This window comes from Arabidopsis lyrata (assembly GCF_000004255.2).
Source record: "Arabidopsis lyrata subsp. lyrata unplaced genomic scaffold ARALYscaffold_4, whole genome shotgun sequence".
NCBI lineage: Eukaryota > Viridiplantae > Streptophyta > Magnoliopsida > Brassicales > Brassicaceae > Arabidopsis > Arabidopsis lyrata.
The window spans coordinates 22,664,705-22,691,533 of NW_003302552.1; the positions used below are offsets into that span (position 1 = coordinate 22,664,705).

The 26,829-nt window shown below is 32.0% G+C and overlaps 3 protein-coding genes and 1 long non-coding RNA gene across 4 annotated transcripts; 3 read left to right on the top strand and 1 right to left on the bottom strand.

Moving 5' to 3' along the window:
* Positions 1-2,804: 2,804 nt before the first annotated feature.
* Positions 2,805-4,060, top strand: LOC110228880. Its single transcript, XM_021027121.1, has one exon. The coding sequence runs from the start codon at positions 3,151-3,153 to the stop codon at positions 3,835-3,837; it is 687 nt and encodes a 228-aa protein (XP_020882780.1). The 5' UTR covers positions 2,805-3,150; the 3' UTR covers positions 3,838-4,060.
* Positions 4,061-7,686: 3,626 nt separating this feature from the next.
* LOC9318150 (homeobox-leucine zipper protein ATHB-7) lies at positions 7,687-9,134 on the bottom strand. The gene is made up of 2 exons (XM_002882038.2): positions 8,616-9,134; positions 7,687-8,455 (listed from the first exon to the last, which is right to left on the bottom strand). Exons 1-2 carry the CDS (start codon positions 8,973-8,975, stop codon positions 8,033-8,035), a joined length of 783 nt encoding a protein of 260 aa, XP_002882084.1. The 5' UTR covers positions 8,976-9,134; the 3' UTR covers positions 7,687-8,032.
* A 9,913-nt stretch (positions 9,135-19,047) lies between these two features.
* On the top strand, positions 19,048-22,220 carry LOC110229543. Its single transcript, XR_002332941.1, has 2 exons — positions 19,048-19,731; positions 20,554-22,220. It is a non-coding gene; the product is annotated as an uncharacterized LOC110229543 (long non-coding RNA).
* Positions 22,221-25,482: 3,262 nt separating this feature from the next.
* Positions 25,483-26,355, top strand: LOC9318151 (auxin-responsive protein SAUR32). Its single transcript, XM_002880213.2, has one exon. It carries the CDS (start codon positions 25,786-25,788, stop codon positions 26,149-26,151), a length of 366 nt encoding a protein of 121 aa, XP_002880259.1. The 5' UTR covers positions 25,483-25,785; the 3' UTR covers positions 26,152-26,355.
* Positions 26,356-26,829: the final 474 nt, after the last annotated feature.

Sequence of the window (26,829 nt, forward strand, 5' to 3'; positions counted from 1 at the left end):
TATTGGAAACAAGATGTGGAAGTCTCTATCCTCTCATCCTGCCAGAACTTTATAGACACTCAAATCAAGTTTGCAGGCAAATCTTTCTTTGCTACCTTTCTATATGGGGAACCAGATAGAGCAAAGAGAAAAGCTATTTGGGAGCAACTCACAGCTAAAGGAGAGAGTAGAGAGGACCCCTGGTTCTTAACTGGTGACTTTAACGATATCATTGACTCTTCTGAGAAGCAAGGAGGTCCTGCAAGGCAGGAAGGATCCTTTGTTGATATTCGATCCTTCATGGCAAAATGTGATTTGTTTGATCTAAAACACTCTGGAAATTTCTTCTCCTGGCGTGGTAAGCGACACGATCATATGGTACACTGTAGGCTGGATAGAGCTATGGCTAATGGGGCCTGGTCAGAAGCTTATCCTCTTAGTCGCAGTGAATATCTGAGATTTGAGGGCTCAGATCATAGGCCTCTCCTGTCTGTCCTGGATCATACAAAAAAGAAGCTGAAGGGAATTTTCAGATTTGACAGACGGTTAAAGGATAATGAAGAAGTCAGAAACCTGATCAAAGAAGCTTGGGAGCTGGATGCTGAGGAATCAGTTACAGAAAAAGCTGGAAGATGTCGACGTGCGATCATTGTCTGGACAAGATTAAAGCATCAGAATAGCCAAAAGCTTATTGAGGAGAATAGACAAAAACTTGAGGAAGCTATGGCTGGACAGGATCCTGATCCATCTCTTATCTCCACAATCAACCATAACCTACTTCTTGCCTATAAAGCTGAGGAAGATTTCTGGAAACAGAGAAGCCGGCTCCTTTGGCTTGCATTGGGTGACAGAAACTCTGGATACTTCCATGCTATCTCTCGAGGAAGATCTGTAATTAATAGATTTTCTGTTATTGAAGACAGTGAAGGCATCCCACAGTTTGAAGAGAAAGGAATTTTGAAAGTAATCACAAACTATTTTCAGGATCTCTTTACCTCCCAAGAGAATGAAAACTTCTCATTAGTTCACGATTCAATCCACCCGTGCATCTCTCCTGCAATAAACCAAAATCTGATCAAAATCCCCTCTGAAGAGGAAATTAAAAATGCATGCTTTGCCATCCATGCTGACAAAGCACCTGGGCCAGATGGCTTCTCAGCCTGCTTCTTCCAATCCAACTGGGGCACTGTGGGACCCCAAGTAGTCTTTGAAGTCCAATCTTTCTTCTTGAATGACCATCTGCCAAACAACATAAATGCAACCCATATCAGACTGATACCAAAGATTCCAAGCCCCCAAAGAATGGTGGACTAGAGACCTATAGCCCTTTGTTCTGTCTTCTATAAGATCATCTCAAAGCTCCTGGCAAAGAGACTACAACCTGTTCTGCAAAATGTCATCTCTGAAAATCAATCAGCTTTTGTGCCTAAAAGAGCTATCACCGACAATGTACTCATTACACATGAAGTCCTGCACTATCTAAAGACATCAAAAGCTCAAATGAAGTGCTATATGGCTGTCAAAACTGACATGAGTAAAGCCTATGATAGGCTGGAATGGGGTTTCATCAAGGCAGTAGTTGAGAGAATGGGTTTCCATCCAAAATGGACTCACTGGATCATGAAGTGTATTTCAACTGTATCCTATTCTTTCCTAATTAATGATTCAGCCCAAGGAAGTGTCACCCCAACTAGAGGGATAAGACAGGGAGATCCCTTGTCACCTTACCTTTTCATCCTCTGCAGCGAAGTCCTTTCTGGTCTGTGTGGTAAAGCTCAGGAAGATGGTACCTTGCCTGGAATCCGGGTCTCTCTAGGAAGTCCAAGGGTGAACCATCTCCTCTTTGCAGATGACACCATGTTTTTCTGCCGATCTGATGAAAACAGCTGCAAAACACTCCTGAAAATCATTAAAAGGTATGAGTTAGCTTCTGGCCAATTAATCAATAAGACAAAATCCTCAATTACCTTTTCAGCCAAGACACCTGTTTCCTTAAGGGAAATAGCCCACCAAACTCTAGGGATGCAACAAGTTGGTGGTCTAGGTAAATATCTTGGACTTCCTGAATTCTTTGGCAGGAAAAAGAAAGATATGTTCAACCTTATTATTGATAGAATCAGACAACGCGCTCTGAGCTGGTCCTCAAGATTTCTATCCACTGCGGGTAAAGCCACTTTACTCAAGTCTGTGTTAGCTGCAATGCCAACCTATACTATGTCTTGCTTCAAGCTTCCAGGATCCCTTTGTAAACGTATTCAATCTGCTCTAACACGATTCTGGTGGGATGCTTCTGTTGAAAATAAGAAGATGTGCTGGGTATCTTGGAATAAACTAGCAAAAGCTAAGTGTGATGGAGGTTTAGGATTCAGAGACATACCTTGTTTCAATGATGCACTCTTGGCCAAGATCAGTTGGCGCATCCTTTCCAAACCCTCCTGCTTATTAGCAAAAGTCCTTCTTGGGAAATACTGCAAATCGTCTTCTTTCTTGGACTGTGAGGTTTCCTCTACGGCTTCCCATGGGTGGAGAGGCATTTGTATTGGCCGGGATCTACTGAAGTCTCATCTGGGAAAGGCCATTGGGTCGGGAAAGAACACGCTACTATGGTATGAACCATGGATCTCTTTGGTTAAACCAACCCATCCCATGGGACCCCCAACTGAACAAAGTCTCTCCTTGACTGTTGATCATCTTATCTGCCCAATTTCAAAGACCTGGAATAGAGAGAAAATAAGACTCTTGCTCCCAGCCTACGAAGATGAGATTTTAGCAATTAAACCAAGCAAAACAGATGCTGAGGATCGACACATCTGGCTTCTTACCAAGAATGGAGCTTATTCTGCAAAATCGGGTTATATTGCAGCCACTATTGAGGCATCGCTTGGCCCTAGTCAACAAGACTCCTTTTCAGGTTTCAACTGGTTCAAAGATCTCTGGAATATCAAATGTCAACCAAAAATCAAGTTTTTCTTATGGAAACTTTTGAGAGACGCTTTACCTCTTGGCTCTAATCTCAGCCTTAGAGGATTTAACCTTGATGCTCTTTGCCCTCATTGCCAACAAGAAGAATCTGGACTCCACCTTTTCTTCCATTGCCCCTTCGCTCAGCAAGTGTGGAAAGCTGCTCCGTTCAAAGCCCCGCTTATCCCTGGTCTTATCTCAAGCTTACAGATGGGGATCGAAAGCTCACGAAATTTGGTTAACCTTCCTCCCGTGGGAATCGGACCAGCCCCTTTGCTACCCTGGATCCTATGGAACATTTGGATTTGCAGGAATAAGCTGATCTTCGAAAAAAAACAGATCTCTCCTCAGGAGGTCCTCTCCCAAGCCACCATTAATGCCCGTGAGTGGATCCTTGCACAACCAAACCAGATTCAGACGCTTCCTACCATCTGTGAGCCTCTGGCTGCGGTCAACAGAGCAGGGACGATTCTCTGTTTCTCTGATGCGGCTTGGAGGAAGGACTCTCATGCTGCGGGATTTGGCTGGATCTTCTCGAATCGCCTCTCCAACCTGGCGCACCAAGGCTCTTCTTTTGCTGCAAATGTCGGGTCTCCTCTCCTGGCTGAAGCCATGGCTCTCTCCTTGGCTCAAATTCAGGCCCTAGAACTCGGTTTTAGGAACTTTTCTTTCGCTTCAGATTCGCAATTGCTGATCAAAGCTCTTAATTCAGAGTCCTCCCCAAAGGAACTCTATGGGATTCTCCAAGATATCCTTGCTCTATCTTCAGATTTCGATGAAATTTCTTTCTCTTTTGTTTCTAGGGAGAAAAACGGTTGTGCAGATGCACTTGCAAAATCTGCCTTAAATTCTGCATTTATTGTACCAGCATCTGTAACTGTACCGATTCCGGTTTAATGAAATTCAGTTGATTGACAAAAAAAAAAGGAAATTCTTTTGTCTTAAATTACTTTACAAGTTATATCCAACCTCTTTATCCGAGTGTATGCCAGCTGGAAATCCACTTGACACATCGGTATTCTCTCCACGTCAGAAAAATTAAACGTCTTATCAACTGCCACGTGTCCATCTGCGCCACTCACATGTCTCACGTCGAAATATGAGAAAAATTAAAGTATGACTTTTCACTGTCCAAATATCTATATTATTAATTGGGAATCACTACATATTAAACAACCTTATAAAGGGTAAAATATTACAAAATATGCCATTGATTTTTAGTGTTTTTAAATAACTTCATTAAGGGTACAATAGTAATCACAAAATTAATATATTTAAATACAAAATAGTTAAATTCTTTAAAATAATTATTAATTTCCAAAAAAATAAACTAATTTTCTTTCTCTTATTAATTATGGACGAAAATTTGAAATTAATTTCTAAAAAATTTTTAACCAATGAGAATTGAAAAACTAAGATTTGATATCCATCTAAAATTTTATATAAACCAATCCTAATAGACTATTCTATATCAAAAAAAAGAAATTAGTATCATTTTAATTCAAAATACTATGCCTTAAAAGATTTATCAATGGAGGATTTTAATATTGAATTTGAAATTTCATAAGAAAATCAAATACAAATTTAAAGATTTAGTTTTGTTATAATATTTTCATAAATTTTGAAATATAAAACAAAATTTTATTTCACAATTTCTGAAAAACGATATTAGATATTAACAAATATTTATATTTACTATGAAATAAACTCAAATAATAATAAATTTAAAATAAGTATCATCATGGCCTTCGTTTAGAACAAGTTTCGGAAATATCTAAACAATACATTGTACATATTAATTTCCAAATTATTTTGCGTTTTTTTTTTCAACCGAATCTTCCTTAAATAAATCCCTAAAATATTGCACGGAATAATGTAAACTAAATATATATTTTGTATTCAAAACAAATTATGCAGCAATAGCATATCCCTTTTAGAGATGTATCTCAAATTTTTATTTTTAGTCCAAAAATCAAATTAATTATGATTAAACAATGAAAAGAATAATATGCATAATTTAGCTAAGGAAAGAAACATTAATAAAAATTTTAAAATATATTTGTTATTTTAACAACATATATATTAATCTGCAAAACTCATAGTATGTATTGTATGGTATTTAAAGGTAAGCAAACAAGAATTTGGTTTATGAATTTAATGGAATGAAATAAAAATAGGAATTACGAGACTGGACGAGATGAGAACATAAATTAAAAATCAAACTAAATATCCAATTGGTATGTGTTCGGCTGTTAGAAATGAAATAACCAAACTAAAACCGAATCCATATCCTATATAACACATGTAATCAAACTGTTAGAAATGTTTTGATTAGTTTAGAAAATAAAAACCGTAACATCATTTAACTTTTGCAACTAAATTATATCTTAATTATTTCTTAAATATAATTTCACACGTACGTGTAGGTCCGAATCTTAAAATATAACTATGCACTAACGCAACTGAATTTCGTTCATTACTCTAACTATATAATATTTATACTATTATGAAGTTCACTAACACAACAAAATATTTTATATTTTTAAAATCTATATAAAAATTTATATATATAAAGATATCTCTGCATATACGTGTGAATTCAGATCTAATACACTAAAATATATATCATAGAAACAACAAATAATCTATATTGAATTAAAATTTGTTAGAAAATTTTTTAAAATATGAAACCCCGCACGTATGTGCGGGTCAGGATCTAGTTCTTATTAACCAAAACATAGAGATTGATGCGAATTATTTTTCTATTCGTAACTATAATATTCGATTTAAAACCTATATCATTATACTATTACAAAAAAATTGTTCAATTGTTTTTGAGTGGCAATTTTAAATGGTATCAGAATCACTCCAACTAGTTTTTTCAGCATCTCAATGTATTGATACCAATTGTTGTGTAATTTTTAAAAAAGAAATCCCAAATTTTAATAAGAAAACATATTTAAAATGGGACTGAATTTACTGTTATAACTCAATTACATTATGAAAAATCGACAACATTATTCCGATCGAGAATAACCTTGATATACCGAATAAGTTTTACAAATATGTGGTTTAGAGTTAAGAGTGGCATTAGATAACAATGTTTATGTTGAATAGTTTAATTATTTGTATCTGAACTATAAAAATAGGAAATAAAATATACCAGGAGATTGTCTTTCATTCTTGTATTACAGGCAGAGCAGCAGAGGGAATAAGAAACATCATCAATTAGACATTCCAGACTTAATGGAACAAAGACTACTTCATTCTCCTGTCTCATGATGCTGAATGTCTTTCACCTGATGAAGTCTCTCTATCTCTTTGTCTTTTCTCGCTATGGTGTCCTTAAGGGACGCTAACTATAAAAACAACATATGACTCATTGTATCTTTAATAAGAGAGATAAGATAGAGAGGTGAGAAAGTGTGTGTCTATCTACCTGTTCCATTAAGTCTCGAACGTCTTTACCATATAGCACATAACCGGTTTTAAAATCTATGCCGCGAACGTGAACAATGACAATGCTGCATAAGAAAACATATAAATTCAGTTTAACAACAATTAGGGCTGCTGAAAACACCTTTTTTTTTTTTGTTCCAAAGGACATATATGAAGAAGAACCTGTGGGAGCGACTTCTTCTTTCATTCAAGGCAGTAGAACCAACGACTCGATTCTTTAGACCAATGTCCATCAATGTAATCACATCTGAAGTTGATGGTTTCATAGTATTTTTTTCTTCCTTTTTGTCTTCTACTAACATTTTGACATTTTGAATACAACCACTTTAATTTTACCTAACAATTGCATGTATTCCCTCCTGAACTTGTTGTATTCTGTGTTCGCTTTTTTACAAATCAAATCATTTTGCGTTTTAACATTAAGAAAAGAAAAGAAAATTAGAGTTATAAGAAAATGTAAAAAAATAATAAAATGAATCTAGCCTTTTAGCTAATGCACTGACTGAAAATATATTAAAATAAAGATTCGATCGCACAGTCTAGCTAGATGGAGATTTGATTCTGATAAGTCAAGTGTATCGATGGAGTCACATAGACTCAACATGCATTTAAATGAATCTCAGTTCTCTGTCCAATGTATATTACACACAAACTTTGAATACTTGCTAATCACTAGAGTTTGAATACGTTATACGTATCAACTAAAACTTTGAATACTTGCTAATCACCATCATGAAACCGGGAAATTGAAGGATGCTCAAGAGCAAAATCAAATCTATCGTTATGTCCAATAATTACTTGCAAACTTGCGACAACTTATATTAGTTGAAAGATAACTATTAGTCAAAAAAGAAAAAAAAAAAAAAAGTAAATATATGGGCTCAAGATATAGAAGCCCATATACACACATGGGTTATTAAAAGGCCCATAGGACCTGTCGCTTAGAGACGACGTCGTACTAAATTGATCGACATAATTACGAGAGGCAAGATTTCCCTACAACACTAATTGGGAACGTAAACTCAAAGTTCATTGCTAAAGAAGTTGGTATGGCTTTGCCGGAATCAAACTAATAGCGAATTTGGATAGAAAGACATATCTAATTTGCGAATTGACTCTGTTAACTTGGGTTTCAGGGTTCTTCTTCTTCTTTTTTTTGTCAATCAGGGTTTCAGGGTTCTTCTCATGTTCCTAAATCCTAATATCAATGTTTTCCCCAACTTAGTAGTTCTTTTACATATCAGTGAATAACTTTGTAATTTATATATATATATATATATATTGTGATTTCTCCTACCTTTTATTTTTTATTCCATCCAAATTTGGTCTTAAATTTACTACTAATTAGCTACAAAGCATGACGAGTACTTAAAACAGGATTACAAAGACTTAACTGAGAATATACGACTTTCTAAACACATAATTTATACAGACAAAACCATACAATTTCAGCTCAAACTCCTGCAAAATTCTCGCTGTCAGACGAGTCAGTTGCTGGACCGAATACCTCTATATCCGTGGCTCGGTTCTTGCGATGCATACAGGTAAATTTCGATTTGAATATGTATATATCCAATCTTTGGTCTGCAAAAGACTAAATCTGTTTCATCTTCTTGTTTTTACTTTATTTCATTCATGACCAAAAATCCCACCAAGGGTAATTGTTGCTGGATTGGTCCAAGAGAGTAGTAGTATCTGATTTGAAACCTCTCCAATCATCAGATGATGTCAAACAACTATCAGCTGGTTCAACAATGTTCATTAAGTGATCTGGTTCTTCCTCAAACCCACCAAAATACTCTCTCTTGATGTTGTTATTGTAACCATCATCATCATCATAATCATCATGATTATGATGATCACACATAACCCCATGGTGACCCTTCTCATCTTTCATCTCCATCTCCGGTCTAACCTCTTCCGGTTCACGCCTCCGGTTCTCTTCGTTTTCTGATTCATGATCTGTGCTGCTTAGAGCCACCACAGCTTGATCTCTACAACACTGCCTTTCCTCATCCTGAGTCTTCTTCTGCATCGCCTCTTTTAGCCTCTGCAACTGCATAAACGTATAAAACAACTCATCAACAATCTATTTTCTCCTTCAATAAACCATCAAAACAGAGTTTTTTTTCTTTTAATCACCTAATATATAACCAACTTTAAGTCATTAATTGCAGTATCTAACCATGGAAGGATAAACAGATTTTAGGACATACCTCAGAGACTAAAGCTTGTTTTTCTTTCTTTAAGGACTCAAACTGAGAAGCTAAGTTGTCGTAGTTTTGTCTAAGAATGTTGTACTCAGTCTCGAGCTGCTTCGATTTCCAACGAGCCCTCTTGTTCTGAAACCATATAGCCACTTGCCTCGGCTGCAACCCTAGCTCTCTAGCTAGTTGAACCTTCTTCCTTGGCTCAAGCCTTGTCTCAGACTCGAACATCATCTCCAGTGACTTGATCTGCTCGTCGCTAAACCTTCTCTGATTGTTCTTGTTGTGATTGCTCTTCTTTATCTTCTTCATGGTCAAGAATGGATCTGATGACATCATCGCCGGAGAATATTCTCCTCCTTGTCTCATCTCATCGGAGGATTTATGTTTCTTTTATTTATTTTTTGGAATCTCTGTGTTTGTGTGATGTTGGCTAATCTATATATGTGTGTTGAGGCTGAGATTATTATGTTAAACAGTTACATAAAAAATGTGATTTGTTTTTATTTTTTTATGGGAGGGGTCCTTGGCATATAATAAGATATAAACTCTGGGCTGCTTTATCGTAAAATTTTTATTCATTTTTTAGCTAAACGATTTGTGGGTCGACAGGTAGCAATAGGGCGGATTTTGGCTGTTTCTAGAGTCGTCGCTATCACTTGTTAAGTCGAGTTTCATTTCAACTTGAAACTAATCATCTAACTACTGATTAATAATTTCCACCTTTTTTCATTTCTTTTACTTTTACTTTTATGATCTTTTTAGAAAGCTTTTTCTCTAGTAAAAAAAATTCTAGGAATATCACTATTTAATTAATAAGTAAATATACATTTAATAATTCTATTTTAGAAAAGATTAAAGCGTCTTTAAAAAAAAACTCTTTCTAAATGATTTCATCCTTTTTCTAAACCCTATCTAAATTTTCTTTTTTGGTATTTTAGACTTTAATATTATGATAATAGTGTTAAAAAATTAAATGATAAAAAATACTAGTACTTTAGAAAGGAAAAAAATCTGCAGACTACCGAATAGTAAACATTCTGGTTGATGTAAAAATGGAAATGGAACAACTGTTACGTACTGATGTCTTTAATGATGTGGGTGCATAACTGCATATTAACAAATGCTGTCATCGCAATAATGGATCATAAATAAAAACGATTAGCATTTCTGGACTGATTTCTAAGCAATTAAATTGATTTATATAGGATTTGCTATGATGAAAACTAAAAATTGGGAAAATTAATAATCCTATGCATATATCATCACCATGTGAGTATATTATTTTCAGTACATCTGTGGTGAATATAATATAAAACATTATATGCGACAGATTATGTAATATAATCTTTTATGATTGTGTGCGGCAGATTTAACGTTCAGAAGTCAGGATGTGGGACGGGTGTTTGTTGTATAACGTATGCCACAAATCATAATTTGTTCTTAGAATGTGACTTTTAATTATACTTGCATTATAAAATGTATATTGATTACATCACAAATCTCAAAACCAAAAATTGTTACTAAATTAAGTACTATATAGTTTGGTGGACTGTGGGATACAATCTTTCCAGCTATTTGCTTACGCATTTTTCTCTTAATCGGAGATTTAGAATCCAAGCCTAAAACTAATTTTTATAGATAAGAGTAATAATAGTACATGTTTACCTTCACCGCACGTAAAACTTCCGTGCATGCGATTTGATTACTTTTTAATTGCCAACTCAGTTGTGATCATTTGTTGACCCTTACACAAGATATTTTAAAAAATTGACAATACTAATACACGTAAACTATTTGTTTCTAATTAGCATCTTATTTGAACTTATATGTATATGATAAATCACAAATATAATGATTCTTGAGAAGAAGAAAAAAATCTAAATTTTTCATTTTTCTGTGTTTATCCTAACAAAATCGTATTTAATAAAAATAGAAATGACATATAATTGTTTTTTATAGAGTCTATATATAACGTAATTTCTAAGAAACTCTTCCTATTTAACCTCTCTTTTTTGTTTAACTTCACCTATAAACAGTATAATTCCACCAAATAGAGGGATTTAACCTTTTCTCCTTTTTTTTACTTCACCTCTACACATACTGTTTTCACCAAAAAGAGGGCTATGTTTCAAACCAAAAGTTCTTACAGTAATTTTTTTACTTATTTTTCATAGTCAGAGAAACGAAAGAGTTAGTAATATTTTTGGTTTTCTAACGGTTTCCGAATATTAGAAAGAAGCTATGCTCAGGGGCGGATCTATGCACAAGAAGAGGGAGGCAGCTGCCCCCATTAAAATATAAAAAAATATATATTTTCATTGATTTTATCAAAGATTTATTAGATCAAATGGTAATTGAAGTAACTTGCCCCCCCCCCCCTAAAATCATGGTCAAATCCCACGATGCCCCTCTTTCCCTTTTTTTTTTTTTCATTCTTTGTTTTTCATTTTTTTTCTCTTTTTGTTATTTTCTTCCCCAATATTAGCATTTATTTATTTTTATATATTTTTTAATCTTAGACATAGCACTTCCATATCAATATTCTTTCCATTTTGTTTTTAGATTATTTTTTATGATTTATCAATCTATTAAGCGTCTTTTTAATGTAACATTTTTATTGGTTTATTTCCATTATGAAGGGTATATAAAATATTATTATATTTACTATTCTGAAATATTTAAATATATAAATAATAATAATGTAACAATATTGAAAATATAAATAATAATAATTGAATAATAAATTATTATTTTTATTTTTAAACATCGATATCATATTTTGCCCCCGGTAAAAATATTTCCTAGATCCGCCACTGGCTATGCTCATCCTAAACCTAAAAGAACCAAATTTTATTTTTGTCAACAGGGAAGCCATATTTGAACCAGATCACCTAGACTTTATTTTCTTCACGATAGCTATAACAATTCGACAATATTAGCATGCATTAATGTGAACAGCAACTTTAATTCTTGCTTTTCTGATTAGTTTAAGGTTTACGTTCACCTTGCTTGTCGGAAATTTCTTTTGACTAATTAATACAAGCAAAAAAATTAAATTGGGCCCTCTAGATACGATATTTTCAGACCCTAGCATTTTATATTGTTTTATAATTAAATCTGATCTTCGTAAAATAACAACATAATTCACAATTATACTTCCTATCAAGTATCAACTAAAATTAAACCAAAAGTAACAACTAAAATTGAACGTAAGAGTTTCAATTTCTGAAGTCTTATTTGAACTTTATCAGAAGTGGCAATCAAAAATATCAAGATCAGCCATCCAAAACTAGCCAAGTGGTTATAATCTGAGATATGAGAGATCAATGCTTTGGGACATCAAAGTTGATAGACGAGATGACATGGCAGTTGGTTTGTGGTGGTGCCTGAATATTTTTGTCCAGCAAAAGTACACACGTGTCGTGGTTAACTTAATTTCTGATAAGAGCCGTAGGAGAAGACAAATTCTTCATTTCTTTTAAAAAAGTTTCTTTTAATTTAATACATTACTAAATAAACGGTGGCTTGGCTTGTTTGTATTTGCAAGCTCCTCGACTTGCCGCGTGTGACATTAAATTTTTGATATATTTACAATTAGTTAGGACTTATATTAGATCATCAGTATGGTGTCACGTTCACAAAGTTTTCTTCGTTTTTATATGATCGCAATATTTCAAACGAAAATCTATTTTATTTAAAGAATGAATTTAGTTAGTTTGCTTATAGATTATTATCGTTATTACATCCTCTAATCAATTTATGATATATACATGAGAATCAAACATAGTAATTTGGTTTGAAACGTTATGTTTATAGAGCAACAAAATATAGTAGCAACTTGATCAGACGTTAAGTTTTGATGATAAAATCTTCAATAAAAATCATGCAAAACGGGAAGAAGAAAAAAATGGTACAAATAAGTTTGTCGTCTGTTTCTTCTGTTTGTAATTCCGCGCTATGCATTTTCTGAAGTGTTTATGCATGTTATCTTTGAACACACAACATTTGTCTGACTATGTTTCAATTTTTTCTATAAACTACTAAAAAAATGTTCAATAACGAAACTCACGGTAAAGTGTGTGAAGCAAATAAAATATTCTTCAGTTTCAGAAATAATAGTGTCAAAAGAAATCATACATATTGTAACTATCAACACCAAATAAATTAAGTATTCTGAAAAAGCAACATCAACGTTAATTAATCTTTCCATTTCCCACAACTGTTTACGTATTAGGTCTTCTGATTCTCGATCGAAGTGAAATCTTATAATTAAAAAACTTTTATGGGACAACCTGCATAATTATGGAATAGTATTTTCTTATGCATACATCTTATTACAAACATATCTTCTTGAGTAACCGTAAAACAAAATTTCAAATGTACATTGGTATTTTAAACATTACCGTTCGTCCTTTACAATTTTGTTATTTACCCGGAATTAATTTCTCACATAATTTTAATGAATTTAAACTATACAAATTTTGTTTTCATGAATTGGTCACTCTACTAATAGCTATCACAAGAAGACATTTTTCCAACAATTCTGGAATTGTTGATATAGAACAATATAATTCCATATTTCCTAATTAATGGACAATAATATTTTAAATCCACATTAGAAAAAATTTCAATAAGAGAGAAATTTTTATTTTGAGAAACTACTAGATCAAATTAATATGTAATCTGAATATCTGATGGTGTGGATATATGATGCCAAGGAGATGCCAATGGGGAATAGACATTTAGCACCGTCTTAAAAAAAGCTTATCTTTTCGTGATAATAACTTTATAGAATTAATAGAGGAAATATCTAAGTACTTTAATTTTGGTCAAATTCATCATTGGTTTTATAATGTTATTATCAAAACGGATATAATAATCGTAAATTCATTGTCACAAGTGGCCAACAATCTTACCCTACTTCTTTAACTACTACTACTCGTTAAAGCGATGTTGGAAAATAAAGCGGCTCGACTTTTCTTACCGAGTAATCAAAACAAACAAACCCATCTTTACGACAAGATTATTTACTTAATACACCGAATCTCCGATTTTCACGTTTCATTTATCTTAGAATAAACATGTTTGAGACATTAACAATTTTTTTTCTTTTTATCCAATGTATTTGAAAGATCAACTATTGAAATAGTTTACAGGAAATTTGAAAATGTGAAAAAAAAGAGAAACAAAAATAGGAAGAAAGCAAAACGAAAGAAGGGAAAATTGATAAAGATAATGAGTGATTGGACCTGAACTTTATCCGTATTAGAATTTTGTCATACTTTTTTTTTTTTTTGAAACAAGTCATACTTTCTTTTGTTTCCCTTTCTACGTGTAAAAAATGTCTACAGTATGTGGAAGTACAAGTACGTTCATTGTACATGAAAGATATACTCAATTGCTTATGTTGTCATAATTATCTAAATTATTAATTATACTAATAAGCTATAAATAATGTTGATTGTGTTAGTCACGGAAACTGACAATACCAAGTCAAGGCGAAACCAAAGATTAGGCGTGAGACGGTTCTCATTGCTGACCTTGTCGGACCAAAGACCTTAGTCATGTTACTCTGTTCTTTTGCTTTAGGTTTCGATCTATTTCCACCACCGAAACCAATTTTGGTTTTAAAATTATAATATATCCCTCATTTCATTTTATTTAACCTTATACAACTCTCAGTGTTAGCTTCCACCCCCAAAAATCCTTATCACCTTCAAATGTGTTGTGTTATCTTTCTTGTTTTTGATGACACGTGTTATGTGTTATTTTTCATATATACATACATACCTTTTTCTCTTATAAATTGACTAACAAAACAAAAGCAAAGCGAGGAAAAAACAAGCATTGAATCTTTCTTGTTTAAAAGGCCCATAATAGATGTTTGGCCCATAGGAAAAAAAAAGATGTTTGGCCCATTATCCCTTGTCAGAATAACAAAATTAAAGGAAATGCCCATTGGACTATATAGCCCACGCTACCTCGGGGATATATGATGCGTTGTGAATTTGTGAGCCACCTTTACCAACAATATTAATCCATAGTATGTTCTGATTGAAATATAGGTTTAGTGCGAATCTATAATATATGATTGGAACCAATAATACGATGTAATTATCGAACTTACATCACGTAATCCCCGGGGTGCGAGCCACCCGAGAAGCAAGCTATTACAGTGGCTGAAGCTGAAGCAGATATTTTTTTTGTATTGCGAACGAGATTTTCTTACTTTTTGATACCAGTAAACTCATGACATCATATAATTTTTTGTATTATGCGTTTTGAATAACACCACTAATCGAGTAGACAAAATCCTATAACTTGTTTGGTATTGTATGCATATAGGTAAGAACAAACGTATACTTACACGCATTATGATATATGTAAGTGTCGTGTGGATAGATTGAGAGGGGGGTAAAAAAAAGAGTGATGGAGATATATCGAAGAAATGGTTAAAAATACAGTGAATAAAAGTTTTTGACAAGTAAGGGTCTCATCAATAGACATTCGAGAAAGAGTCTTTATGTTCATTACCTTGAGATCCGCACTTTTCACATAATACATATTTTCTTTGAAAATTTTGTTTTTTTCGTTGTGTACATTTTCATAAGGATACGATTCAAATTTATATTGAATTTTTTTCGTTTGTAGTCTTTTCACCATTACCCAATACCCACCTAATATAGTAGGAAAAAAAAAACTGTAAAAAACTGTTACGTTAGAAACTAGTGGAGTAGTTTTTTTTTTTTTTTTTTGAGAGAGAGAGAGAGGAGTAGGATAGTGGAAATTTGGGATCTGAATTGAGAAATTGAATGGGCAGAGAATACGAACAAAGAGGCATTAAATGCTATTGTCCTCTCTTTTTCCCTAATTTCAATGCTACCCTCGCTCCTCCTCTAGTTCTTAATTATTCAAAAATTCTAATTGCTTTATTACAGTTTTTCTTTAACAATTAATTGTCAAAATTAAGTTTGGTGTTTAGCCCTTGAATACATAGAAACGGTCGGTCCATCAGTACATGACTACATGTCAAGCAAAAGTTCGTCTATTGCTTAGTTAATGACTTATGGGATTACATAATCTCATTGAAAGTTTATTAAGAGCATGCAAACTGAATTATCTATCGAATTTTTTTTTTGTGGATTGTAAATAAAAAAGTAAATTTGCATATTCCAAAATTAACTACGAAAGTCAGGTACGTATGTTTGAAGCTATATAAAAAGAAGAACTGATTTCATGTTTTAAAAATATTAATTTCTGAAAACCTGCAAACTTTTAAGAGGTTTTCATTAACTACAAGTAAAAATTGAATAGAGTGGACTAGAAAAGTGGGTTTTTTGTTTCTCTTGGTTGACCGGTCTATGTGGAGAAATAAACATTTATTCCTTTTAGAATAAAATTAAAGATAACAACAGAATATAAATGTGAATTAACCGATCAAAGGTTAATTAGATTTTTAAGGCATTTTTTGTTTCTTAGAGGAATGTAAGAATGGACAACGTGGGTTCGGATATGCAGGGATTTGACATTTACGTCGTCTCTCTCTCTCGGACACAACACAAAACACAACTCTCGAAGACTGTCAAAAACGTTGAAATCTGGAGCCAGAATCGTCTTCTCCATTTGTCATTCTCATCCACAGTTTCTCCTTATTTCTTATCTACGTGGAAAAAAAATTCATTAGTTTTCTTGGACTCTAGCAACCTAAACAAATTGTTGCAGCACTTGTCGCGGGCACTCTCTCTAGCTTTTAATTCTGGAATCATTTTGAAAATGAGACATATCTATGTTTTTTTTTTTAAATTTATTGTCTGTCTTTTATAATGTGGTGATGTACCATATTTCATTTCTAAATATTAATAAGACAACGACATATCAAAATGTGAATGCACCACAACGTTCCATATACATATTTCCATACACTAAATAAGATTCTATTGTTTTGGTAATCTGATTAGGGTTTCTTACTTATACATTTCTCCATTAACTAGTCGTATTTCCAGCTGGCTGAGTGATTAGCTTATTTTAAAATGAGAATTATTAAAGCAATAAAAATACACAAACAAAAGTTGGTAATTAGTTGACTTAAAGGACATAACTTTATTTCAAAAGCGAGTCATAGAAAAGTGATTCCTTTTTCTTCCCCGTTTTCTAGCGTATAAAATTTTCATTTACAATGCACGTATTTTTGACATAATACTCACTTACTCAGGAGACAGTAAAATCCCGTCCAATATTCGAGAATTACTATATATTATACACTAAATATATAATCGTTTGACTGTAAACATAATTTAGTAGAAAAACATTTTTCTGACTTCTGATTACAGAAAAAAAAGAGCAAAGAAAAAAGATTACACAAAAAGTAAATACCTGAGCTTAACTATTGCGTAAGAGAGAACAATTATAACTGCCAGTTTCCTTAAAGTGACATGTTTGCGTGAAAACAATGCACAGACAGCTTAACTCTCTCACTAAATCTCGAAAAATAAGAGTATTAATTACTAGATTGATTTCATAATTGCTTTTATTTTTTCCTCGTTGACCAAAACGTTTACCGTTATAAAACACATGATGACTTCATCTCCGTTACATGCTTGTCACAGTTTTCTTTCTTCTTGGATTTTTTAAAAAAGAGATCAAAATAAAACCCCATTTTTTAGAAAAACAAAACCTAAGAAATTAAAAACCCAAGTCAAATAATAAAGAATTTACCATAAATTATATGATTCTGTAAAAATATGTACTACAAATTAAGAGCAGTTCCATAGAGGATGTTTAGGTGAGAAACTTCCTAGAAATAGAAAAAGAGGAAAGAGAAAAGAAACGTGTCTGGTTTGAGAAAATATGAGATATTTATTTCTACAGCTGTTTCATGTTGATTGGTTCTTATAAATAAAAAGTAATTAAATAATGAAAAATTAATATTATTTTATTTCTCAGACATTCAATTGAGTTTTTAACTGATGGGCCGTCAAAAAAAAGAAAAAAAAACTGATGGAAATGCTCTAACAAAGTAGTCAATATCTCCTTAAAGCAAGCACAAACAAGCAAAACTCAAACCCTTCACTCGGTAAAATTTGAAGGTTACACGAAAGTAGGAAACTATAAATAAAATAAAGTAAAACCAAATATTTCTTTCATGAGAAAAGGGTATGAAAAGGTGGAGACTTTGACTTAAACCACAATAAAAAGAGTCGCCGAGGGAAATGGGCCAACAATTTAAAGTTTTAGCCACCCCATGGACCATTTTCACCAACCTCAACGACTTGAAACTTACGGTGAAGCAAAATTAAGATTAAAATTTAAAACTAAAGAAAAAAAAAACAAGAAAATAAAGGTGAGAGACAATAAATGAAGAATGCTAATATTGGGCAGATCAATAACTCAACCACTCCTCTGACTAACTTTTATAGTCACTCCTCTTTCCCTTTTTGATTCCCTTTCCAATTTTCTCAGATTTATGTTTCTAATTTCTCGAATTCTTATAGTAATTTATACTTTGTGATTCGTAGTCTTTGTACTTTCCTACTTGTTCATTTCTCTTTCACCGGACGTTCTTACGCGGTTCCTTCAATTTCTTTTCATTATTATATGTTCTTGGGTCTGAAACAACAATTTGTTTGGGTAATAGCTAGTCGTATAATTTGTGGAATTCAATTTATAGTGTTGCCGATTGAACTTTTTTGCAAAGAGATACTAGGAATTTGTGGCTGTAAACAGTGGTTGTAATAACTTAAAATTGATAGAAAATTACACTCGTCTATATTAAATTGCAAATTATCTTTTTCAATTTAAATCAGTGATTATTATTATGATCACTTTTTCAATTTTTGATCCGACTAATTAAACCGCATGTATTCCGTATATTTTGTCATTGATGTAACGTTTGTTGCGCTGAGAGCATCTCCAACCCACCTCTATATTTGCCTTTAAACTCTATTTCAGAGGCAAATTTGCTCCAACCCACCTCTATTCTCACCTCTAAAATAGAGATCTCTATTTTTTTCTCTATATATAGAGGTGAGAATAGAGAATCTCTATTTTTTCCTCTATAAATAGAGTTAAACTTTTTAGAGAAAAAAATAGAGGAACACATTGGAGTAAAAATAGAGAAAACTTATCTCTATTATAGAAATAGAGCTAAAAATAGGAAAATACATTGGAGATGGTCTAACACAATTTAAAACCATAACAACAAATTTAGGCATATATATATATAGGCATGAATAAAGTGTGGTTTTGTATATAATCCGCCTAAAAAATTTGGCTGCTAGTGATGAACCGACCCAGAATATATTGAGAACGTTGTTAAACTATAATATTACGTAAAACAAATCACCAAACTATAAACTTCAGCCATTTAATTTTCTAAACTATAATAGTATTACGTAATAAAGTAGATAAAGAACGTTAGAAATAGGCTCAATATAGAATTAGTAGAGGTGATGGGAACTTAGATTTTATTTTTGCTTGAACAAGTAATAACATAGTAAATGGGAATCCAGTGACATGTCTCAAAAAGTAAACCCAATGTTTTTACTGCGAGATCTTGAAACTTGATCAAAAGCCACACACACACACACGTACATATGTATTGTTGGAGAGAGAGAGAGAGAGCGTGTGGGACCAGAGACACCCATGTTTCTTGTCTTGTATAGCTTTCTTTGGCTCTCTCCACTACTCAATTTCTTCATAAAACCCCCTTTTTATTTCTCTCATTCTCTCTTCCATCATCACCACTCAATTATCTTCTTCTCCATCTCTCTCTCTCTGCTTCTCCCTTGATATTAGCCGGGTCTCGTGGGGGACGAACACAGAGAGAGAGAGAGAGATATAAAGATATATGTATATTCAGAAACCCTAGATTCTATAATCTCGAGTCAAAAGGAAAAGGGGTTTTCTCTTTTGAGGGGAATGTTGTCTGGCTCGAGGACTCTGGCTCGCTCTATTCATGTTGGATCTTTTTCGATCTAATAATCGAATTGAACCTCCAGATTTCAGATCTGACTAGGGTTTTAGCGTCGTCGGACCAGGCTTCATTCCCCCCAATTGTTGCTCCCGATTTCTTCCTTCTTCTCAATTTAGGGTTTCAGATCCCGTGAATGAACCCATGTTAAAGGTTTGATCTTTACCTTACTTTCTCGGATTCACTTACATGCGTTATTGATTGTTTGCATGGAAAGAAATTACTTTTTTAAAAAAAAAAAATTGGTCTTTGGGGACCGGTAGAAAAAAAAATGTTTTCAAGTATTTGCAGATTGGTGTAATGATGAAAGAATCTGACTTTCTTTCTCTTCTTGGAATCTGAAAAGTTTCATCATTACAACCTTTTCCTACATGTGTTTGTATTTTTGAACTTTTCTACATTGCTATGATTTTGCTATGATTGTTTCTTTTTGTCAGGAAGAATTTAAGTTATATAAGGTTGGATCTTCATAGTCATGAATGATGATGACGATGATAGTTTATTTTCAGATCTACTTGTTTCTTAGCAGAGTATATCTATTTTTGAATCTTGAACTATCTATGACACAAACTAGGGTTTTCAGGATTCTTATAATTATGATTTCTGAAAATTAAGAAGCTATATATGCATGTGAGTTAGTACGATATTGTACTTCTACTCTTACATGTAAGGACAGTTTCTGCAGTCTTTGCATGGGAAGATCATCAAGAGCTTAAATTTGGACCTCTTTCTCCTTTAATTTTAAATTATTCGCATTGTATAATGTAACCATTTAGATCATTTAGTCTCGGATTATACTTGATTGTTATCACTTGATTGCTAATACATCATTTCTATCGTTTATTATATATCATATGCTCGTGGAGTTGATAATTCATTTACTATGAATCTTACACCTGCTTTCACTTGTTTAATGAAAATCTTTAATCCAGAGTTATTCTTGAAATCTTATCCTCTTATTGTACGATGAACCAGATGCCAGATATTTAGTAAGCCAGACTTCGCTACCACAACGGAGAGTTGAATAAATATGTGTCTATATATGTAATAATTGTCAACAATTAAAAAGAATACAAAATGGAGAGGATATAAAATTTCAGAGTGATACCATTGCGCATAGAGTTTTCATACTTCGATTTTTCTTTGTTAAATTTATGTTTCAGATTTAGTAAGCCAGACTTCGCTACCACAAGGGAGGGTTGCATAAAATATGTGTCTATATATGTAGTAATTGTCAACAATTAAAAAGTATACAAAATGGGGATGATATAAAATTTCAGGTGATACATAGAGTTTTCATACTTCGATTTTTCTTTGTTAAATTCATGTTTCGTTTTTTTTTCTGCGTTGATCTATATTCCGAAATAGAGAAACACTTTACTAATTGATAAATCAAAATAAGATAATATTTGAATGGGAAAAGAGATTAGGGTGAAAGTGGCCGAGAAAGCGTCTTTAATAAAACAATAAATGAAAAAATAAATTATTATTAAAAAATTGAAAACGTAAAGAAAAATCTTACTAAAAGTGATGCTTTTTTGGTTGTCCTAAAGTTTTCACGGATTACACAAGTTCCATGGCTCATCGGATTTATCTTTTTACTATGTACTTTTAACCAAGACTTTGACCACATTTTATGCCTTCTACGGTTTTCAGTGTCTTTTCCTGCTGAACCTACGGCTATGATTTTATGTCAATTTAATTTTTGTTTCACAATAGTGTAATCCCATTTATATATATGAATATATGCCGAATTGTCAACTATCAAGCAGGCGGTTATCCTCAATAGTATAATAGTATTATTAGTGTTATATAAATAATGCATTTTTATAAATGTCAATTGAGTTTATAAGAAACTGGTTAGACAGACTTTTTTTTTGTAGTCTGGATTTCTTAGGTTAGACAGACTTATTCATATGTTTTATTTCGGACTTAAAAAATCATAACATTTATTCAGTGGAACATGTAACATGCAAGTAGTGCACATCCAATGTATTTTTTTGGTCGAAAATATATTGATGACCATGGGCTTTAATTGGGCCTAGACTTGTCATCATTTTGACTTAAGCCATAACGCTTAATTAACAGAAGCCCATTATCGTTTCCATAGTTTTATATCTACGAACTTATTACTAATACACATTCGGCCCATTGATAATTGGTGACTGACTAATGGCATGCATTATTTGCTAAATTAAAAAAACAATTGCATGAATTATAGTTTTGATTGGTAATACTGTGTATTGACTAAAAATCAAATTATCTGTAAAATCTGTGAAACTAAATCATGAATCAAAACAGAAACTTATATGTAAAACCGCAAACGGACATCATTTTATTAATATTTTTAGATCGACTAGACCCGATCCATAGTAAATTAATGCGACTTAATAAAATCGAATTCCAATAAGGAAGATGAAGTCAAATGGACTTAACCACTTTACTAAAGGCACATCCCCATCCCCTTAGCACCGGGCTTGCATTCGGCTTATCTCCTTCAATTTTACTTTAGTCGTATCTCATTTCCTTTGTAAATTACTTTAAAGTCTATCTTGTTCCTGTAATATCAAGTTTTTCTCTCTTTTGTATCCTGTAGATTTAGGTTGTAATATAATATCATGTTAATTAATTTCGAATTGAAATGATGAAGACTGTACCATCCATTATACGATTTATAGAAACTCATTTTTGGAAAATTAGATTATTCTGCTGCTTTTTGCATGCGCATTCGAATAGAGTTTTTAGTAAGAAATAATAATATGAATAGGGGAAATATAAATAGTATAATCCAAGGTACCCACACCGTCCCACAAAGTTGACAATTTTTGAATATCGTTCTCATTTTTCACACAAAGTGATTATTGTTAGTGTGCACTGCTTTATCTTATCCTATATAGATGATCAACTTTCATTTTCTTCTTCTCTTTTATTAAAATTGAAAAACGGATCTAACATATTCATTTTAATTTAAATTATCTGGTTCTAGATACTGATAGAGTGACATGTGAACTTTTCTTTTTAACTTTTAAAAATTAATATAATTTTCCTTTCTATATATGTACATAATAAGTATTCGCTACCATGTCACTACCACCAACTTGGACGGCCTCGTTTTTTATTCAACTCGTCAGGAAATTGATAACCATTTATTTGTTAAGATATGATTATTGTATTTGTACGAATTCATAGCTGTGGTACCATCGGGCATATTCTTTCTCCGAATTTTGTTCTTGTTCATAGATATTGCATATATCAAGCGATGTTTAAATGATAAAAAAAATCACTAGATACATCATCACCTCCAATCTTCATCATGTGACAACATTGATTCTGCTTCTTTATAACTAAAAATTCCTAAGACCATCTCCAATGTATTTTCCCATTTTTATCTCTATCTCTATAATAGAGGTAAATTTTCTCTATTTTTACTCCAATATATTCTTCTATTTTTTTCTTTAAAAAGTTTAACTCTATTTATAGAGGAAAAAATAAAGATTCTCTATTCTCACCTCTATATATAGAGAAAAAAATAGAGATCTCTATTTTAGAGATGAAAATAGAGGTGGGTTGGAGTAAATTTGCCTCTAAAATAGAATTTAGAGACAAATATAGAGGTGGATTAGAGATGCTCTAAGCCGTTCCATTAATAATATATAAATAATTGCTAACTATAGTTAATAAAACGAAAGTAGTCGAGAGATCAACATTTCTCTTTGTCATTTTAGATTCCTTATGACGGCTCCTATGTTTAGATGTATGAAAATTTCCGACTATCAAACATTTTTTTTTTATAAGATGAATAGTTAAACTGAATCCACCCAAATTTTTTTTTCCTTTTTTTCTTCTGAATATATGAGAATAGTCAGTTTTGAATTTCATTTGCATACTTTGATCACGCTTTTAACGTTCTTAAATGATGATATATTTTTCGCCACTACATGATGCTCTTAGTCTTAGGTTTTAGGTAAAACAGTAATATGTCGACTAATTTGACTAATTTACTCGGTTTAACGCTTAATTAAAATTCAAACCTTTTTTCTTAAGTCACCAACCCATTGTTAACTGTTAGTCGTCATTACTCATTGATTCTCAGTTGCTGACCACATTAACTTTCTTTTTTTGTTAACCACATTAACTTTCTTAAAGATAAGGAAAAAAAAAAAACTTTCTTAAAACTATGTTGACGCGTAATTAACAAATTTTATGATTATCTTTTACTTCACAGGAAAATCTTACAAGGACAACTATGTTATAAATTAACAAAAAAAAATTTAGTTCTCTTAATGATAGAATAATGTTAATAATTATTTTTAATATGAAACATAGTGAAACAAAGTACTAATTAGAATATATATATTACAGATATTTTAAAATTTCTACGCTTCATATTCTTTAGTATAATGTCTTATTTTATATATTTTGTAATATAAAAAGTGCCACTCGATCATAGAGTTTCTCTTAAAATATTTTAGTTAATTATTGTTGAATTTTTTTTTTTTTTTTGAACAATTCTTGGGTTCACTCCTAGGGGTGAACACATTTCATTCACCCCCTCTTTAAAAACCAATCAAAATTTGCCATGTCATGTAATTAAAAATAAAAATAATAACTAATGTTATCTAAATAAAATAATTAATCTAAATCATTAAAAACCCAAAACTAAATTACTTGTAAGACCCACTAATGTCCTTCACGTCTCTCTCTCTCAATCCAAAAAGAAAAAAACAATACTTAACCCTAAATCTGAATTTTTAAGTCATTAACTCTAACTATATTCATATTTTTTTCTCTTTTTTTTCTCACATATAATCAAAAAGTGATTAGTTTTATGAGGAAAAATATTATTGTTTCCACACAAGTTGAACGTAAGTCTAAATACTTATTTCTATGTACATCAAAATTTCTTAGTTTGAAAATTAGTCAATTAAAGATTTTTTTCGTTTACTAAGTTCATAGAAATGAGATTTTGTAGAATATCATAGAAGTGAGAAATTGTTTGTCTTTTATATACATGTTCGTACGTGACTTTTTCTGCTTTTTGTTTGGTATAGTTTTATTTGTATTCTATTTTTTGTTAACTTAATTTTCAAGTATCGATTTTTTTCTTGTTGGTGACTTCGTCAGTATATATATATGTATATTAATTATAAGATAAAATCGATAAATGCTTCAGGATTCAACTTTTGCTTCTGATATCCAATTATATGTAGCTACCAGCAATCCGATTTTACAGACGGAACTATTTTCTTCACAAGTGCTACAACCTACAGGTAAATAATTCAATCTTAGTATCTTACTATTTATATTTGATTTTCGATCAAATTTTTCACGATTTGAAATCTTATATTTTGTAAGAAGTTGCTAAAAGTTATGGAGATGTATTATAAAACTCGATCATTTTGAATACAAAGGCGGAAAAAATATGGAAGTGCCGAAACTTCATTTTGGTTAATTTTGTTTTGTAGTTTTTCTACTACAAAAGAAGAAAGACAATATTTAAAAAAAAAATGATGAAGGAAGCTAATTAAAGAAAGAGATATACGTGAAGGAGATATTAGTGAACCCTATAATTCATTTAGTTTTGGGTTTTTAATGATTTAATTTAATTATTTTATTTAGAAAATATTACTTGTTTTATTTTTTAACTAGATGACATGGCAAATTTTGATTGGTTTTACAAAATGGGTGAATGAATTGTGTTCACCCCTAGGGGTGAACCCAAGAATTGTTCTTTTTTTATTGCTATATTGTTTGGTCAAATCATAATTATTGCTAGTTATAAACTTCTTAAAAATACCCATTTGTATTAGATTTTTATAAAGCAAATGACAACCAAATAGGAATATTTTTAATACCACCATTGTATTTATCATGAGAAGTTGAATAAGAAAATAGGAGCGTCTCATCTCTTTATGAAGAGCTTTTTTTTTTTTTTTTTTAAATACTAGTGTGTCTTCTCTTTATAAACAAACATCACTCTTTTATTTCATTCATTCATCTGACCTCCACACAAAAAAAAAAAAAAAATGAACAACTTCATTAGCTCTCTCGAACTCACATCTCTTACACTTGAAGACCCATGGCCTGCTTTCTAGCCTAAATTTCCTCGAGAAAACAAGCAAAAAAACACAAGAAAGCTAGAATCTTATTTTCTTCTTGGTCTTTCTTGGTTTCTTCAACTTTTTCTTAAAAACGTTTTCAAAAATCATGGGTACCGGAGAAAAAACCCTGAAGAGCTTCCAGTTACATCGCAAACAATCAGTCAAAGTCAAAGATGTTCCAAAAGGGTGTTTAGCGATCAAAGTGGGATCACAAGGAGAAGAGCAACATAGATTTATTGTTCCTGTTTTGTATTTTAACCATCCATTGTTCATGCAGCTCCTGAAAGAAGCAGAAGACGAGTATGGATTCGATCAAAAGGGCACCATCACAATTCCTTGTCACGTGGAGGAGTTTCGTTACGTTCAAGCTTTGATTGATGGAGAGAGATCGGTTTATAATGGTAACAACAATCATCATAGACATGGTGGCCGTGACCAGTATCATCATCTTGTTGGATGCTTCAGAGCTTGATGAATGATGATGAAAATGATGAGTAGTGATTGTATGTGTTCAAATTTTAATGTTTTTATGGTTTAATCTTGTGGAGTTGTGGAGCCAAAACTGGCCTAACCCACAAAAGAAGTGAATCTTCTAAATTTTATCGATTTGTAGTATCATTTTCTGTAGTTTTTATGGAATTTCAAGATTTAAAAGAGTTGTTGTTTCTGATGCTTTTTTCTTTTTCTTTTATTGCTTTAGGCCATTTTTGAATGATTGTAGATAAACATGACGACGATGATCACAAAGAAATGAAGAAGATGACACATTTTTTGGAAATTTGCAACTGTTAGACACGTATCAAATTGAAAAAAGATATTCCATTTAGGAAAAATTCATAAGAAATACTCTAAAATATCACAAAATAGCTTCAATTCACAAACAGAAAATTTGTGATATTTTGGTATTTTATTGGGAATGATGGAAAATAAAGCATAAATGTGGTGTATATATAGGAAATAATGCTGTGAATAAATTTTATTTTATCTTAAATATAGAAAAAAGGAAAATAAAGGAGAGATTCTCTGAAATTATTTTGTTTCCTTTTACCTTCCATTGTAACGGCTGGTCCTGTGAAGCATTTCACTTTTGTTCTTTTTCATTTGACTAGTACTATTGTATTTTAATCAATAGAGAGAATACATACACATC

What these genes read in the sequence shown, in the direction of transcription:
- LOC9318151 (XM_002880213.2), top strand. Translation starts at nt 25,786, where the DNA reads ATGGGTACCGGAGAAAAAACCCTGAAGAGCTTCCAGTTACATCGCAAA.
- LOC9318150 (XM_002882038.2), bottom strand. Translation starts at nt 8,975, where the DNA reads ATGAGACAAGGAGGAGAATATTCTCCGGCGATGATGTCATCAGATCCA. An exon ending in AACAAGCTTTAGTCTCTGAG is followed by an intron (nt 8,456 to 8,615) that starts GTATGTCCTAAA and finishes ACGTTTATGCAG; the next exon opens with TTGCAGAGGCTAAAAGAGGC.
- LOC110228880 (XM_021027121.1), top strand. Translation starts at nt 3,151, where the DNA reads ATGGGGATCGAAAGCTCACGAAATTTGGTTAACCTTCCTCCCGTGGGA.